Source organism: Erythrolamprus reginae, chromosome 3 (assembly GCF_031021105.1).
Source record: "Erythrolamprus reginae isolate rEryReg1 chromosome 3, rEryReg1.hap1, whole genome shotgun sequence".
NCBI classification, from domain to species: Eukaryota; Metazoa; Chordata; class Lepidosauria; order Squamata; family Dipsadidae; genus Erythrolamprus; species Erythrolamprus reginae.
This window is the reverse complement of record NC_091952.1, coordinates 195997211-196015503: the sequence shown is the minus strand read 5'-3', so window position 1 is coordinate 196015503 and position 18293 is coordinate 195997211. Positions and strand designations below refer to the sequence as shown.

The 18293-nt window shown below is 36.8% G+C and overlaps 1 protein-coding gene across 3 annotated transcripts; it reads left to right on the top strand.

Moving 5' to 3' along the window:
- The first annotated feature begins 1342 nt into the window (after positions 1 to 1342).
- On the top strand, positions 1343 to 17146 carry SEH1L (SEH1 like nucleoporin). 3 transcript variants are annotated; one of them, XM_070747488.1, is made up of 9 exons: positions 1343 to 1672; positions 3472 to 3522; positions 5672 to 5818; positions 6587 to 6798; positions 7205 to 7303; positions 7674 to 7814; positions 8107 to 8264; positions 10514 to 10667; positions 14753 to 17146. In XM_070747488.1, exons 1-9 carry the CDS (start codon positions 1562 to 1564, stop codon positions 14763 to 14765), a joined length of 1086 nt encoding a protein of 361 aa, XP_070603589.1. In that variant the 5' UTR covers positions 1343 to 1561; the 3' UTR covers positions 14766 to 17146. The 3 variants fall into 3 exon arrangements, with proteins under 3 accessions (XP_070603589.1, XP_070603590.1, XP_070603588.1); XM_070747489.1 differs by having other exon boundaries at positions 1424 to 1672; positions 16335 to 16594; XM_070747487.1 differs by lacking the exon at positions 14753 to 17146 and adding an exon at positions 12048 to 13118 and having other exon boundaries at positions 1424 to 1672.
- Positions 17147 to 18293: the final 1147 nt, after the last annotated feature.

Genomic DNA, 18293 nt, shown 5'->3' with positions numbered 1-18293 from the left:
GTTCATGTCTGTCTCCTTAACTGTCTTCTTTTGACTCTTTTATTTTTCTAAACAACAAGGTCTTATGCAGTAACATTTTCCTTTGCATTATGCGTATAAAATATTTAAATTTTAGCTTCCTCAATAGTGCTTCCAGTGAGTAGTCTGGCTTTACTTCATGTAAGACTGCACCATTTGTTCTTGACTCCTAATATTTTTTCATCAATTTCTCCAGCACCACATTCAATGGGGTATTTTCTTTCACCTTTCTAAAGGGTCATCTCTCACAGATATATGTTATATGAGAAAACCATAACCTTGGTGGTCATTGTTAATTCTTACAGGTCTCCCAAAATGCCAATGTTTAGTCATGATATTTCCCTCTGACAATAACCATTTTTTCTAGATTTAAAGTTTTGACATTCCGTGTACCAATCATATATTAATCATGAACTTTTGTTTTGCCCCCAGGCATATCCTTAGCGGGACATCAGTTGAGAAGGGTGGCATAGAAGTCTAATAAATAAATAAATAAATAAATAATAAATAAATAAATCAATTCAGCCACATAACAGAGCATTCACTGTTTTTTATTTTTTTTAAAAAAATATTTATTTCAACATAGACCTACGTAAACAAACATTTTAAAACATTGGACTTGTGACAGTCCTGTTTCTCATTTCTTATAGCAATCTATCTACATTGCAATTGTTGATATTATTTTATACATTATATACTACATTGATCTAACTTTGGTATCTCTCATTACCGTTTTAACCAATTCTCTCTTTTTTTAGATCCAAATATTTCTTTGGGTTGACTATGTATGTATGTATTTTTCCCCAACCAACAATAAAACCTATTCTAACATTTGCAATATTCTGACTCTTTATCTTTCATCTCCATTATTAATTTATCCATTTCGGCACAACACATTAATGTTTCTATTAAGTCTTCTTCAGTTAGTATACTTTCACTTTCCCATTGTTGTATAAAGGTGATTATCGCCTCTGGCATTCACTGCTTTTTAGAGGGCTACTCCAATGTCTTTCATTCCCTATCTGCCCATATGTCACGTGCTTTATCGATTGACCAGAACTTTCGATTTCTCAAACACTGAGAGCATACGCACCAAGAGAAATTCCTTGTGTGTCAAATCACACTTTGCCAATAAAGAATTCTATTCTATTCTATTCTAAATTTCTCTCGTAAACTTCCGGGACTGCCTGTCTCCCTTTGAAGCAGTTTTTCTCAGCCTCAACGACTTTAAGACGCCTGGGACTTCAACTCCCAGAATTCCGAGATTGGGACTAGGGAATTCTGGGAGTCTACGCTTTCGAAGTTCTCAGTCGAGCACCTTAAAGGGGAGAAAGAGCGTAAGCGTAATGACGAAAGCGACTCGTCGCTTGCTGTTGGCGAAAGCTTCGACGCTTAACGTAATTCCGGGCGCGCCTGTTTGAGCTGCGCTAAAGAGCGTTCTTTTTCGCGGGGGGGAGGTGGCGGGGAAAGAAGGTTCGCTGATTTTGCTGAAGAAAGAAACGGCTCTTTTTTTTTTTTTGACTGAGAGGGCGAAGCCGCCGGGATGTTCGTGGCGCGAAGCATCGCAGCTGATCACCGCGACCTCATCCACGATGTTTCTTTTGACTTCCATGGACGGCGCATGGCCACTTGCTCTAGTGACCAGAGTGTTAAGGTGCGGAGAAGGCGCAGGGCGAAACGCTACACTCTTTAAAAAAAATAAAAAATAGGAAGATGAGTCAGCCAATATGCTCTTTCAGTCTAGTCGGCAGTTTTCCTACAGGGTCATTTCGCGCCAACTGAGTTTGGTAGAGAATGCAATGGCTGTGAATGGGATAACGGAATTGTTACATTGACAACCACAATTTCAGGTCAGCATTTTAATAAGTAGAGGAGAGATCACTTTGGCTGGTTTTGTACAACATGCTAAACCTGTGGACTTCAACTCCCAGAATTCCTGAGCCTATCATGCTAGCTCAGGAATTCTGGGAGTTGAAGTCCACATGTCATAGAAGAGCCAACTTTGCCTACCCATGTGCTAAACTGTTGGCATTTAGGTTTGGTACATTGCACAAAGCCAACATTTGCCCTTTGAATGGGAAGTTAGTGATTTAATAGATTTAAACTGATTTATTTTAAATCAGCCGCCCAGAATCCAAGTGGAGGTGGACGGCATATAAATTTTACAAATGCATAAATAAATACCCCAGTGTTAAGCAAACCACAGTTTAGCGTAATGTATTCACTTACTATTGCACTTAACGCAAAGGGAACAATTAGTAAGAATTGCACATTGCCATTTTATCCCCTTCCACCAGTGTATCTCAATTATTTTCTGTTACACCCCCACCCCCTAGGAAGAAGTAAACATTTTGCACCCCCCAACTCTCCACTGGGATGATTGTTTGCAATATTCAGTGGGTTTTCGCTGAAAAAAGCAGCTTATCAGCGTGATTGGGTGTAATGTGTTTAAGCGATGCCTTAATTTATTTGGCTTCATGCTGTCCGCTGCCAACATTTTTAGACATAGATAAACATAGTGGTCTTTCTTCGTCTCCCACTGTAGTCACAGTGAAGTCAAGCGCTACATATGCTTCATCATTTTTTCTCATCTTAGCTTTTGGGAGACTTATATTTGTCTCATTATCTCTGTCTCTCTTCTCCTTTCTTTTGATCCCTGTTAAATTTATTTTTCCATGGTATCTCTCAAGGGTTTGTTATCTGCACTTTGTATCTCCTGCTCTGTACTGTGCGCTATTGTTGGGTGCAAAAAACCCCTACTCCTTGCGGCAAAACCCCCCATGTTCCCCGGGGTCAAGCACTCCCCCCTGGCATTGCTCTGCGCCTCCCCAGGTTGCCCCACCCCACTATTTGAGAAACACTGTTTTACACTAATCATGCCCTTGCAGTTCCCATGTATTTATAGTCATTGGAATTTGAAATGGTAAATGCATTTTTATTTCAAAATCTGTTCTTGCAAATTCAGATGGAATGGTAAACTCTGACAAAGAAACCAGAAGTGGAATAGTCTTATTTTTTCTTTAGTGTACTATGTTACCGTAACGAACCCTAATGGTATCCTTTATGTCCTTAGTTCAAAGAGATTTTTGAGGTAACAAAGATAAGTCACAAAATGTTTCACATGACCAGAAGCTCAAATTCAATTTTGTAATTGGCAAGGTTTAAATAGCCATAAATTATTATGCTGTAGTTAAATAGTTGCATAATTATTATAAAGCCGACTATGAGTAGATATTGTTTGATTTACTTCTTAGTCACAAGGTACAACCTATGAACTGGATTTTGGGGTTTTTTGTACTTATTAAGAGTATGTGCAGCTTCTTATTTGCCTTATATGTGACCTGGGATCTAGTTGGAGTGCTTAAGGAGTCTTTTTCTGATAAGATTTTCTATAAGAACTGCTTACGAATCATATATGTCTTCATTTTAAATGAAACATGTTTGCCTTACTAGGTTTGGGACAAAGGTGAAAATGGAGAATGGCATTGTACTGCCAGTTGGAAGGTAAGAATTTTAATCCAAAATAATTTAGTGTTATATAGAATATTACTTAACATGTAAACACAGATGCAGAATTTTTGGACTTATTAATTTATTATTTGATATCTTCAGTAATCTTGCAATCACAGATATATACATGTGGTTTAAATAAAGCATCAACAAATACATACAGGGATACCTGTACTTATAGCAGGTGTGTCAAACTCAAGGCCAGTGGAGTACTGAGATCTGACCCGTGGTGCCACCCTGGAAACAGCAAAGAACTGGTCAATGGTGCCCCTACCAGTGAAAACAGAGCTCGGGAGGACCATGTGCAGCCCTCCTGGGCTCCGTTTTTTCTGGCAGACTGCTTGGGCCACCACAGACACTGCCGACACAGGTGATGTTGAGCTGCCCATACCTGCCCTGGCCATATCCACCCTGTCCCGCGAGGTCAAACACAACCTTGATGTGGCCCTCAATGAAATTGAGTTTGACACCCCTGGCCTATAACCCCAATTGAGCCCAAAATGCCTGTTGTGAGTTTTTAAATGAGTTTTGCCCCATTTTATGACCTTTCTTGCCACAGTTGTTAAGTGAATCACTGCAGTTGTTAAGTTAGTAACATGGTTAAGTGAAGCCGGCTTTCCCATTGACTTTGCTTGTCAGAGGGTTGTAAAAGGAGATGGCATAATCCTTGGACTCTGTAACTGTCATAAATATGAGTCAATTGCCCAGCTTCTGAATTTTTATCATGAGACCATGGAGTTGCCACAAGTGTTGTAAATGTGAAAAAGGTCATCAGTCATTTTTTTCAGTGCCTTTGTAACTTTGAACAGTCATGAAATGAACTATTGTAAGTGGAAAACTACCTATTTTAGACATGTGAGCAATACAATATAGGAGATAAAATATAAAATTAAGATAAAACCATAGTAAAATCACCATAATATGGAGCCAAAGAATTGCAATGGAACAGACGTCATAATTCAATATCTAGGAAAGATTTCTGGTGTGACTTCTGGTATGGCTGCAATGAGATAATTCCAGGTGTCGTGAAATTTCCTGAGGAGAATTGTATTTATTATACTGTAGTTTGTTCCAGTGCATCACAGTTATTGTGGGCTCTGGGCCATTCCCCACTTAAACAATTTTGCCATTAGTTCTGGTATGGCATGTCCTGATTCTATTCAGGTGGCTCTATATTTTTGGGCACAACTGCAATCCTAAAAGTGGTTTTTTTGGATCTGGGTGATCTGTTTGGCTGTAGTTATTGAAAACTGCCCATCTTAATTTTTGGACTAATGGATACAAATAGAATTTTGAGAATATGTTTTAGGAGACGTTTACACCATGGCTGCCATTATTACAGCTTGCATTTTCATAATATTGTCTGCATGAGGATATCACCATTTTCCAATAGGGCAATTGGTATTTCTTACTTTCCCCCTAGTGCTCTAGATACTATAGCAAACAAAGTAAGGCGGCTTATTTGTGGATTGCGTGCATCTTTGCTAATGGCCACAGACACATTGCTTATTCTCATTACAGGTTGTTTTATTTTAAATGCAGGGTCAACCTCTGTGATGTTTCACTTCACCAAAGTCATAGTGCTGAATTTCTACCTTGAAACCTTATATTTTATTGGATTTGCTATATCAGGTCATATTTCTCATATTTAGAATCTTTAAAACAGAAGCTTCCATTGATTTGACTGATAGAAAATTGACCATTGCTAGAATTGCTAGCCCCATGAAGATTCTACCCTTGCTTACTTGCATCTATATACAATTTAGCATTCAGAAATTAGTGGAACTTTTGCATGCCGCAAGTTAGGGAGGCCAAAAAGTTCTACCATAATATGCGACCTGTGTTCTTCCCTGATACACCTTTCTTCTGTCTTCTATAATGTCCTTTAATAAAAAGTGTAGCCTATTTTTCATTACATATAGCCTAGATGCATTGTCTATTATTGCTGTCTTTTTAGCTTTGTTTTCTCTTTTGCTTACTACTTTGCTTAATTGTTGCTAAAAAGGTTCTAAGTACGGTTCCAATTCTTCCTTTTGCAATTACGTTTATTTGTTACATAGAGGAAAAGTGTTTAGTAAATTAATATGGTTAGATCAAAGCACTAATTCATTCACTGTAATTTTAATTTATCTTAATTCTGTAGACGCACAGTGGATCTGTGTGGCGTGTGACATGGGCTCATCCAGAATTTGGACAGGTCTTGGCTTCTTGCTCTTTTGATAGAACAGCTGCTGTTTGGGAAGAAATAGTAGGGGAATCAAATGATAAACTTCGGGGACAAAGTCACTGGGTAAGTTTTGAAAACTAGAGAGTTTGGAATATTTAGAATCTATGATATCCTTGATAACAGTATAATTTAGCAAACAAAATATTCAAATATTTGTCATTTTCTTTCCTATTTCTCTTGCAAAATCTCATTATGAATCACTGTGATTAGTATATGCTTCATTTGTGCAAGAAGTTAGAATTGAAGTAAAAATCCTAGCAGAATTTTGTTTTTACACAATTGGTTGCTACTTAACAACCATTTGTTCAGCAACCATTTACAGTAGTGCTGAATGAATTGAGTTTATGACCAGTTCTCAGACTTATAGCTGTAGCAATTCTCTTGCATTAATGTGGTAAAAATTTGGTCCATGTTTATGACTGCAGCATTCAGTCCATAACTCCCCCATCTTTGCTTTTTTGGTTGCCATTCCTTACCCCAGCCATCCCCAGTTGACCTACTGATAGTGGTATGGGATTCCCTTTGTGTATCAAAGGGAACTCTCTGCTGGCTTTCCAATTAACCTCTTTAAAATGGATCAGAATTTTATTTTTCAAGAGATCCCTTAATATTAATTTTTGCTTCTAGCACTCTGTTTTTTCCCCTCTTCTGGGAATAATATATTTCCATAAGCCATTTTGAAATATTAAGCAATCATATTTATTTTCTTTTTAACTTTGTAGCTTTAAATTAAAGATTTCTAATACAAAATCCTTGTTTTTCAAACTATAAATTATATGTGCAATAATAACCATACTTCTAATAATTTTCTTACAACTGCTGTATTTTTAGGTAAAGAGGACTACTTTGGTTGATAGTAGGACATCAGTTACTGATGTCAAATTTGCACCCAAACATATGGGTCTTATGTTAGCAACATGTTCAGCAGATGGGGTCGTTAGAATATATGAAGCTCCGGATGTTATGAATCTTAGTCAGTGGTCACTTCAGCATGAAATTTCATGTAAATTAAGCTGCAGTTGTATTTCTTGGAATCCTTCAAGGTAAGTTATTAATTCTTCAGAAAAACTACTGAATCATGAAAAAAATCTCTCTTAGTTTGAAACTAATTAATATGCATCTTTTTTCTGTAATTGACATATAAAATTATAGCTTTTATTATAAAGATGTTAGAACTGGAAGAAAATTTGGATATATAATTGAAGGATCAGTCAGCAGAGATATAAGTGACTTTGTTTAAGGCTCTGGAAAATTATTTTCAATCAAAAGTATCTCAGAATGTACTACTAAGAAAACCCCCCCATTTAATTTCATTCTTGTATGTGAATTTAAGCTATGAATAACACATGGAGAATGTTGGATTTATTATCCATAGTTGTTTTAGACTAATTCTTTTATAGTTCTTATAAGTAAAAATGTTGTTTAAGCATATTTCTTTTTAAATTGTAGTTCTCGTGCCCATGCTCCTATGATAGCTGTAGGAAGTGATGATGGTAGTCCTAATATATTGGCTAAAGTGCAGATATATGAATACAATGAAAATACCAGGTGAGAGGAAAAAATGGCTATTATAATTAAATATGTGGTGATATTGCTGAAACATTGAAGTATGAGTAAAAATGACTAAATAGTAATGAAATATATTAAATGTTTAGCATGCAGTAGTTCTTGATATGTTTTTGGTTTTATAGTATAGCTATAGTGAGAATCCACTCTATTTCATTTCATTTCCAGTTATCCATCTCAGTCAATGACTCTGGGCAGCTTACAATTCATATATATATATATACATGGCAGTGAAGATACTTGACTAGTTAACCATACAGCCAAGAAATGCCCTTTTCCCCCCCAAAAGGTAACTCTGGACTGTAATGTATGTTATATAAAAGAATAAATACTCTGTTTATATGTTACTCAGGAAGTATGCAAAAGCGGAAACCCTTATGACAGTCACAGATCCTGTGCATGACATTGCCTTTGCTCCAAACCTTGGAAGATCATTCCATATATTGGCAGTAGCTACCAAAGATGTACGGATATTCACATTAAAACCTCTAAGGTATGTTTTTCAAGCAAGTCCTTTAATATAAAACATTTATGCACAACTGTTCTCAAGGATGAGATAATCTAGTAATCTATTGGTAGTAATTTTATTTAGCAATTAGCTCTTTAGTAATTATTTTGTTGCAGGCCATAAAGGGAAAATTAAGTTCTATGCAATGTTTTACTCTGATTTTTTCAAATGATTTCTTTATTATTAATAGGTTGAAATTAAACAACATACCATATATCTAAAAGTAGCATGATTGAGTACATTAAAGTACAATTCAGGTGTGTACTTTTTTTTATAGAAAAGAACTGAGTACTTCATCTGGATTGACAAAATTTGAAGTTCAGTTAGTGGCCCAGTTTGATCATCACAATTCCCAAGTCTGGCGTGTCAGCTGGAATATAACTGGCACAGTACTTGCATCTTCAGGTGATGATGGATGTGTAAGGCTTTGGAAGGGTAAGCATCTTCCTTCCTTCCTTCCTTCCTTCCTTCCTCCCTCCCTCACTCACTCACTCACTCACTCACTCATCTAATCAAGGCGACACTGAAGCATAGAGTAAAACCATAAAATAAAATATTTAAACACAGTACAATTACAATACTGATTATTTTAAAAAGGTTAAGTATGATCATTGGATATTCCAAACATACCTCAGCAGTTCACCATTCCCTTGAGACCACCGGGCCTGTTGATATATTCAATTTTTGAGAGGTTTCTGGAAAGATGGCAGAGAAAAATCCATTCTCACCTTGGGTGGGGGAAGTGGGACAATATTACACAGAACAGGGCCCATAGCAGAAATGCTATCTCCTATATCCTGCTAGATATAACTCCTTAGCAGATAGAACCCACAGTGTATTTCTTCTGCTCTAGTGGGATCTGATGATATAATTGAGAAGAGGTAGTCCCCTCAATCTGATGCATGCCATGAAGATCAAAATCAGCACCTTCAATTGTAGCTGGAAGCTAATTGGCAACCATTGCAGCTCATGGAACAGAGATGCAATATGTGGCATTCTTGGGGCATACATAACTGCCTATCCTGCCACATTGCAGCGTGTTTCCGGGTGCAATTCAAGATGCTGGTGAATATAAAGCCCTACATGGCTTGGGACTGTTCTGTCGAGCTCTCTGGTAGAATCCTCCCAAAAATGCACAGATACAATTTCAGACACACACACGTTTGAAAATTCAAAACAATGTTCTTTATAATGAAAATTCACTTAAACCAAGCCCTCTTTTGGTATAGCAAAGAGCACTGGTCTCCAAACAAACTGGTAATTTGTACAAGTTCCTTATCAGTTCTGTGATACTTAGCTTGCAGCTGTGAGGCAATTCACAGTCCTTCTTTCACAAAGTGAAACACACTTTGCTCTGGTTTAGTTTCAAAACGGGGAAAAATCAGCACACAAAAGGTCAAAGTCAGTAAAGCAGTCACGAAACACCATGATCAGATAATCCTCCACAATGGCCAAACCCACAGGCTGCTATTTATAGCAGCCTCACTAATTACCACAGCCCCACCCAACCACAGGTGGCCTCATTTTCTTTGATAATAATCTCTCAGTTGTTGTTGCCTATGCATCGCTCTCCACATGCGTGGCTGTATCATTAACTCTTGTTCTGAATCCAAGGAGGAGCTAGATAATTGATCTCCCTCTGAGCTGTCTGCCCCACTCTCCTCCTCCCTGTCACTCATGTCTTCTTGGTCAGAGGAGCCTTCATCAGCAGATTCCACGGGGGGGGGGGGGAAACAGGCCTGCAGCATGTGGATGTCTCCCCCACAGCCACTGTCCTTGTGGCAGGAGCAGGGCTAGAGCTAACCACAACAGGGACCAGGGTTCCTGAGGGTTCACCTTTCTTCCAGAGGTTCTACCCTGTAACAAGATAAATAGGATGGGCATGCGGCAGATCCCGCTAGCCAAAGAATGTTTGCTGACAGGGACTAGAAGGCAGGCTTTTTCTGCAGCGGGCCTCTGCTCTCTGAAACATCTTTGCTTCAGAAGTTAGAAATAATGGAATTGGATAGTATAGTAATGCAACCTGATGCATTTATTAATGAGTTGTGGTCTATCCAAAAATAAATAAGATGCGAAAGGTGATAACCACGGAGAAGTTATCCAAAAAATATTAAGATAACAGTATGTGCAAAATCATGCTTTGAAGAGGAAGGGATTCTGACTGACTTCCTCACAACTTTGGCAATGGGAAGGAAGAAAGGAAATTTAGTCGGACTTGCAAGATTCTGTTAGCATAGCCAATATCAATAAAGCTATATCTTTGGGAGCAGGAACAGTGAATTTACTGACCTTTTAAAAAATGCCGTCAAGCCAATTGTGCAGGCCTGGTCTAGATGTTTGCCAGTTCATGCTGAGACCAATGAGGGCAAAAGCATCCCTTTTCCAACAGCAATGCCTTGAACTTCTATTTATTGGTCTTTGTCAATGAGCATTCTCTGAAATTTCATTTTAATTTTAAGTCATCTAACTCAGTAAATTGATAAATTCATTAATTATTAGGCAGAGAGTTTTCCCATGGCAAATGTAATTCTTTTATTTCTACTCTTTTGGATAATTATAATCTGAATATTCGATATAGCAGTATTCAATTCCCAACATTTTCCAGACAGCCTGTATATTAACTGTAACATATAAGTGAAACGTTTTGCTAAACATTCAAATGGGATTTGTGTATTTCCATTTAGCTAATTATATGGATAACTGGAAGTGCACTGGAATACTGAAAGGCAATGGAAGTCCAGTCAATGCTAGTTCCACACAGCAGGGAGTTTTTAACGCTCCTGTTGGCACAGCAACTTCAACTCTCCAGAATTCAGTCAATGGATCATCAGTTGGCAGGTATGTTTTTTTTTAATGAGAGCTTCACATTCTGAGTTCTTAATTCTCTAAATATCTGATTCGATCCTCACTAAAAACTTGACCATGTTTATCGTTTCTATATGTATTCTTGTTTAATTACAAGAATCACTTCAGTTGTTCAATTATGCTTGTTCTATTAATGCTGCACCAGGTCTCTTCTAATATACATAATGGCCAAAATGTGAACAAGCTTGCTTTCATTTATCATTCATCTTCTATTTCAAATGCTGATATGTGATAATCTGGAATAGCTTGGGACAGGAAGCACTATTCACTCTAATTTTTTCCTGTTTAAAATAATTATCTCATTTTCCTGTAATTGACCAACTTAATTGCTATCTTTCAGCCAAAATTCATACTAGACATCTAGAAGGGAGAGAAAATAAAATTTGCCAGCCTAGTTTCAATTTATGGTCCAGCTGCATTTTGGGCCATGCGATTTGAAACAAAATATAAGGGCTGGAAAAGATGTAGAAAAGGATCAAAAATGACCAAGCAATTCAAACATGTACTGTGCAAGGAAAGGCGATATAGGATTCTTTAGCTTGAAAAAATCAACTTAGAAGGACAGAATCAGGCTGAGTAAAATTATACAAGATGTAGAGGAAATGGACAGGGAGATGTTTCTCTTCCTCAGAAAGTACTAAGATGGGTTATTCAGTAACATTGGCTGGATAATTGAAAGAAGGTTTGGAGCAGATGAAAGAATTAATTCTTCACACAACATATAACCAAATGCCGAATTCATTAGATGATGTAATAGCCAATAGCTTGGTGATGTGAAGGACCATTGGATAAATTTGGAGAAGAAGGTTTACGAAGGCTAATTGGTCTTGAAGACGCCACAATATCTCAGGTGGTAACATGTCTCTTCACTTGCAAGAGTCGCTTGATCCTTTGATTTCATATTTTCTATATTATATCTTGAAATGTTTGGCAATAGGATCTTTCTTCAGTTCTGTTATTTACCTGAGAATTTGTTTCAATACTTTCAATACATTAATTGTGATTGACTTACTAATTTTTAGGACTGCTATTGGAATGGAATAAAGCTATAATAGCTACATTGATTGTTACAATACAAATCACGTGATAGATTTATTGTCATTTTTATATAAATATAGGAGGAGATATTTTATAAAATCAAGATATCGTTAAATAATAGCAGATGTCTTTGGAAGAGCAGTTTTCTATGTATTCAGAAAATATACAGGGGTGGACAAAAAGATGGAAACACTTCACTTTTTGGCATCATGTTTGAACATGTTCAAATCAATCAAAACTTGACATATTTTAATGATTTTTAAAAAAAAAAATCTGTTATTTGATATGGTTTTTTAAACTACATTTTTTTTACAGAAATGTAAGAAAATTGGTTATAACCTTTTAGAAATGGCAGACCTCTCAGACTTTCAAAGAGGACAAATTGCTTGAATGGCATGCGCTAGCGTAACAGAAAGTGCCCAAATGTTTGGCGTTTCAAGAGGTAATATCTCAAAAGTAATGACTGCTTTTGAAAGAGAAGGGAAAATGTCCTCAGCTAAGCACAGGTCTGGTCGAAAGACAAAGTTGTCTGAGAGAGACCGTTGGACTCTAAAGCGAATTGTTAGAGCGGATCGCAAGACCGCAGCTCCTAAAATCACTGCAGAGCTCAATAGACATGTACAGAACCCAGTTTCCACAAAAACTGTTCGAAGGGAGCTTCACAAATCTGGATTCCACGGAAGAGCTGCAGTTAGAAAACTTCTGCTCTCAAAGACAAATGTTTCAAAGTGTTTAGAGTGGTGTAGAAACCACCAGAAATGGTCCCTCGAGCAGTTGCAAAATGTGATTTTCTCTTATGAATCATCGTTTACCCTTTTTCTGACCTCCGGCCGTGTTTACGTTTGGAGACAGCCAACATAATTATTTCATCCAGACTGCCTTCTCCCACCCGTCAAATATGGCAGAGGTTCAGTGATGATCTGGGGCGCTATTTCTTGGAAATCCGCCGGGCCAATGATTTCCCTTCATGGAAAAATTAACAGCCATCACTATTTAGGACTTTTGGCTGACCAAATTCATCCTATGGTTCAAGAACTGTTTCCAGAGGGGGATGCCATCTTTCAAGATGATGATGCACCAATCCATAGAGCAAGAATTGTTAAAGAATGGCACGAGGAACATGCTAATGAAGTTCAGCATCTCATTTGGCCACCACAATCACCAGACCTCAACATTATTGAGCATTTTAGAGATTCAAGTAAGAAGTCGATTTCCACCACCATTGTCTCTAAAAGAACTGGGGGGTGCTTTAACTGAAGAATGGGCTAAAATTCCTTTGGAAACAATTCATAATTTGTATGAATCAATACCTCGGAGAATTGAGGCTGTATTTGCAGCAAAAGGTGGACCAACACCATATTAAAAGATACTTTGATGATTTTTCAAGGTGTTTCCATTGTTTTGTCCACCTTTGTAGCTGCACTTCTTTAGATAAATACATCCTAATTTCATTTCTTTTGTCCTAATATATACAATTTTCCATATATTTGCTTTCTCAATTGGATTTTGGAAAAAGGCAGGTGATAAATAAAAGAGATATAAAACAATTGATATACTGTATGGTAACATTTATATACTATAGCTATAGGATTCCTTGTGGTATATTATGTCACAATGATGGTGGTTGATCACACATGAGGAAAGAGAAAAATAGACGTACCTAATAACTGTTTATGAGCCTTAAGAAGTTCTGGGGCTGCATAGCTAGGAAATATATTTTGTATACTGTATTTTTCGGAGTATAAGATGTACTTTTCCCCCCCTAAAAGAGGCTGAAAGTTTGGGTGCATCCTATACTTTGTATGTTGCTTTTTCGAAGCTTTTTTCCAGCCCTAACTAGGTGCTAATGGTTTTCTCAGCTTCCTACTCCTAAAGATTTTTTCAAGCCCTAAATCTTTGTAGAGTTCTTTTCATTCCTACTCCTTCTGAAAAGGGCTTTTTCAGCCCTAACCAGGGGATAAAATAATGTGCTGAAGTTGAACAGACTAAGGATGCTAGCCAGATGAATACTTGTTAGGTAGATCCCCCCCCCCCCCCATTTTCCTCCCTCCAAAGTAAGGTGTGTCTTATACTCTGGTGCATGTTATACTCTGAAAAATACGGTATACAGTGTTCCCTCGATTTTTGCGGGGGATGCGTTCCGAGACTGCCCGCGAAAGTTGAATTTCCGCAAAGTAGAGATGCGGAAGTAAATACACTATTTTTGGCTATGAACAGTATCACAAGCCTTCCCTTAACACTTTAAACTCCTAAATTTCAATTTCCCATTCCCTTAGCAACCATTTAGATTATTACTCACCAGGGTTATTTATTAAAGTTTATTTTAAAAAAATATTTATTAAAGGCGGGCGAAAGTTTGGCGATGACATATGACGTCATCGGGGTGGGAAAAACCATGGTATAGGGGGGAAAATGCAAAGTATTTTTTAATTAATATTTTTGAAAAACCGTGGTATAGACTTTTCGCGAAGTTCGAACCTGCGAAAATCGAGAGAACACTGTTATTTCCATAAGAAAAATAAGGGGGGAAACTCTTAGACATTTTCACCTTTTGTCCTTATGTTTATTAAACTTACTAGCCTTACTACCAGTTAAAATTAAGCAAGATCTTTACCATGAAAATTGTGCAAAGGTGTCATTTCAAATAATGATTTCAGGTTCAGGAATAAGAACACTTAATGGAAAAAAATCACTTGAAAATAATCTACGTGTTATTTATTTCCTAAAGATTTTATGAGAACAATAATGTACATTCTAGTTTTTAGAAACAAGTTGATGGATGCTTTATTGACTCAATGGCACCATGTTTTGGTATTTTGTTAGTAAATTCAAGTAACACTACTAACGTGAGAAGATCAAAGTTATTATTTTATACTTAACATAAATGTTTGAAAAGTGATTGGAGAATTAATCAATCTACCAACTACTGCTTTACAGTATTCTTATTGTGCTTATAACCACGTGTGTCTAAAATTGTTATGCATTTTCCTTTCCCCATTTGTATTATGTCCTTTTAACAGAAAACACAGCTGATACCAAGCTAACTGGAGTAACTTTGCTGTTTTACTGCTTGTTGCATGCACACAGGAATGGAAAGCGATATTTCCCCCCTCCCCATCGGCGTCTGACTTCTTCCAAAGACACCAGCAATCTGTCTACTACTAAATGCAAATCAAACCATTTTTTAAAAAAAATGCTACATGTGTACTGTACTAGCCAGCACAGTATGATCTTGTTGGAATCTGTAACAAAAAAGTAACAGGATTCTCTTATAGATTCCATTTCTCAAAAAAACATGTTGCGAGAGAAAGACGGAATTCACTAATGTAAAGAGGATTATTGTCCTTGCATTCCAAGCTTGTTAAGAGATAAATCCTTAGTATAAAACAATTGAAGTAACTATTTTTCATTAAAATTGTTTTGATTATTTTAACTTTGTTTGGCTTTTTGAAGTGTTCACATAGACTTTTAACAATTAGTTTTGCTAGTGGATTGTAGTATACAATTAAATCATAAACTGTGGGCACATTGTAATTTAGCAAATGTGGAGTTGATATCAAATTTGGTATTATTTCAGAACTACTTCAGATGAAAATCACAAAACTATTAATAACTAGTAACTATTAGTAACATATTTTTGTTGTCTTGATAAGAATGATCTGAACATACCTGATAATTGCATGTTATAGTAGCATGAATCCATGCAATAATTAGTAAGATTTCATCTTATTGGTTTTGTGATGGAAATCTAGTCCAAATGAATGTTTGTTCTATGGTATTATTAATTTGGTATGGGAATTATTATCTTGTGGCCCCAACCAGTTCCTGCATTGCCAAGTATTTATACCTTGCTCTGTGCAATGCAGTTGTTCCCTTGAAATAAAATGAAGTAGTGTCCTAGGGCAAACATTCAATTAATGTCTTGTTTTACATAGTGGCATGTCAGTGTGTCTTGTCTCAAAATTTACTAACTTTTCTGTTCTGTAAATTTATGTACATTTCCAAAGATTGTAAAGATTACAAAGTTTTCTTCTATTACGGGTAAGTCATAAGAAGTAGTATGAAATGATCTTTTAAGCCATTAATTCAGAAGTTTAGATTATATTGTGTTTTTCCAGAGAGATGTATATAAGCACACAGACTGTTATTGCAATGGAAAAAGAACAATGTATATTGTGAAAATCTAACATTGTAAACTATGTTTTTATCTTTAAGTTGATGTATTCATCTGAGTAGAGTTGATCTAAATTGGATGCCAATGATCAGACCAAACTGGATATATAATTTTTGTCGGTTTTTCTGTAATTGGATTAAAACAGCATGATTTGTAAGAATAAATGAGAAGGCATGCAATAGTTCAGAATGAGTTAACATGTAGTATATTAATTTTACAATGAATGTAAGGGATATTTTCTATTGTCTCATAATTTTCCTTTGGAATAGTTTATAGACTTTAAAAAATAATGATAACTTGAGCTGAGAACTTTATTTTGTTTCTTTGATTTGGTCCCAGCATGTGTCTTTCCTCTTTGGTTCTTGTATTTACCACTATTCTTTCTGTTTTTCCCTTCTGTGTGGTGTTGCTGTCTGAATTGTTTTCAGGTATTTTTTCCCCTCTCTGGATTCCCCATGGGCTGGATCAAGATGGTCCAGTTATGCCCAGCTCTTACCACCACCACCTCCTCCTCCTCCTCTTCCTCCTCTGATAGAGCACTCTTGTGATGCTGACACTGCCAATATCCAGTATCCTCATCCTCGCAGACGATATATTTCTCGACCTCTTAAGCTCTTACGTGAACATGAAGGGGTTTGATGCATATTTAAAGCTGTATTAAAGCCTAACTCGCATGCTTTAACAATTATTTCTTTTGGCTATTGGTTTGTTTTTGGTTTGCTTGTTTTTTTACATTTTTTCCAACAATATTTCCAAGTAATTCAGAATTGGTTTTTAAAGACATGATCTGTAATGCAAACTACAATATTTCAAATTTACTATGCTTAGTTCTGCAGATAATAAAAATTAGTTCTCTACTATTAACTCTCAATCTAATACAGCGTTCAGGACATATTAGGTAAAACAGCATTTGATTCAATTTGTTGTAATCTGTTAGTAATTCGCTTTGTATTATTTGGGAATAATTTCATAAAATTAAATACAGATGGAAAAAACCCTCCCTATGATATAGAAGTAAATTAAAAACACTACATTTTTAGCATATATCTTTTAAGTCAATCAGATTCCTTAGCTTTTTTCCATCTTTAGCAATTTTCCGAAGCGGTCTTGAAAAATAAAATACACATCCTTACACCTTACATCCTTACAAATAGAAGAATATTTGTTGTGTAAATGTTCTCATTGTATAATGATATCCATTAGAGTTATATGAAAATATTAATAAAACATTGAGAAAGTATGTATTGTGTTGCCTTCATTTAGTAGAAGTAAAAATTTGGGAAATGATGGTGTACCTTATGAAAGGTATTGTTTATTTTTGTTTTTTATTTATTTGTCTTAATGCCCAGTGACATGTTAGAAAAAAGAAATTGCTAGGTGGTGCTATAAAATATTCATGTTGAGCGGAGTGACAGGTGACTGCTTTATTATACAGATTTCATTGAGGGCCACATCAGGTATGAGTTTAATGAGTGAGGTTAAATGTGGCCAGTATGGGTGTAGCCAGCATGTCTTGTGTTGGGGGACATCTGGAGTGTCTTGAGTGCTCTGGCAGTGAAAACAGGATTCTGAGCTCCGTTTTCAGCTGCAACGGCCTACAACCCTCTGCCAGTAAAAACAGAGCTGGGGCTGGGGGGGGGCACATGTGGCTCTCACAAGCTCCATTTTCAGCTGCAACAGCCTCTTGCAACCCTCTGCCAGCAAAAATGGAATCTGGGAGGGCCGCATGCAGTCCTCCCAAATTGTTTTCACTGGCAGAGGCACCATGGAGCCAGTCCTTATGCATTAGGTCCCACAGAGTTGGCCTTCTCTGGGTCCCGTCGACTAAACAATGTCGTCTGGCGGGTCCCAGGGGAAGAGCCTTCTCTGCGGTGGCCCCGACTCTCTGGAACCAGCTCCCCCTGGAGATTAGAACTGCCCCCGCCCTCCTTGCCTTCTGTAAACTCCTTAAAACTCACCTCTGCCATCAGCCATGGGGGAATTGAGGCATTTCCCCCTCCCCCGGGCCTATACAATTTATGTATGGTATGTCTGTACGTCTGGTTTAATAATGGTGTTTTTTTAAAAAAAAAATTAAATTTATTAGATTTGTTGTGAATTGTTTTATTATATGTTGTGAGCTGCCCCGAGTCTATGGAGAGGGGTGGCATACAAATCTAATAAATGAATAAATAAATTTCCAGTGGGGGCTGAGGTGGTATTTTTAAGTCTGACTGGGACTTTATCAAGTAAACCATAATGGAACTTGTTTTCCTTTGACTCAATTGTATGAATCCTGCCAGTATCACAAAGGTGTTTTTCCAAAAGGCAACTGGACTTTTTTTCCTTTGAAAATATTTCGCTTCTCTTCCAAAAAGTTTCTTCAGTTACACTTTTTCAGAAGTTTT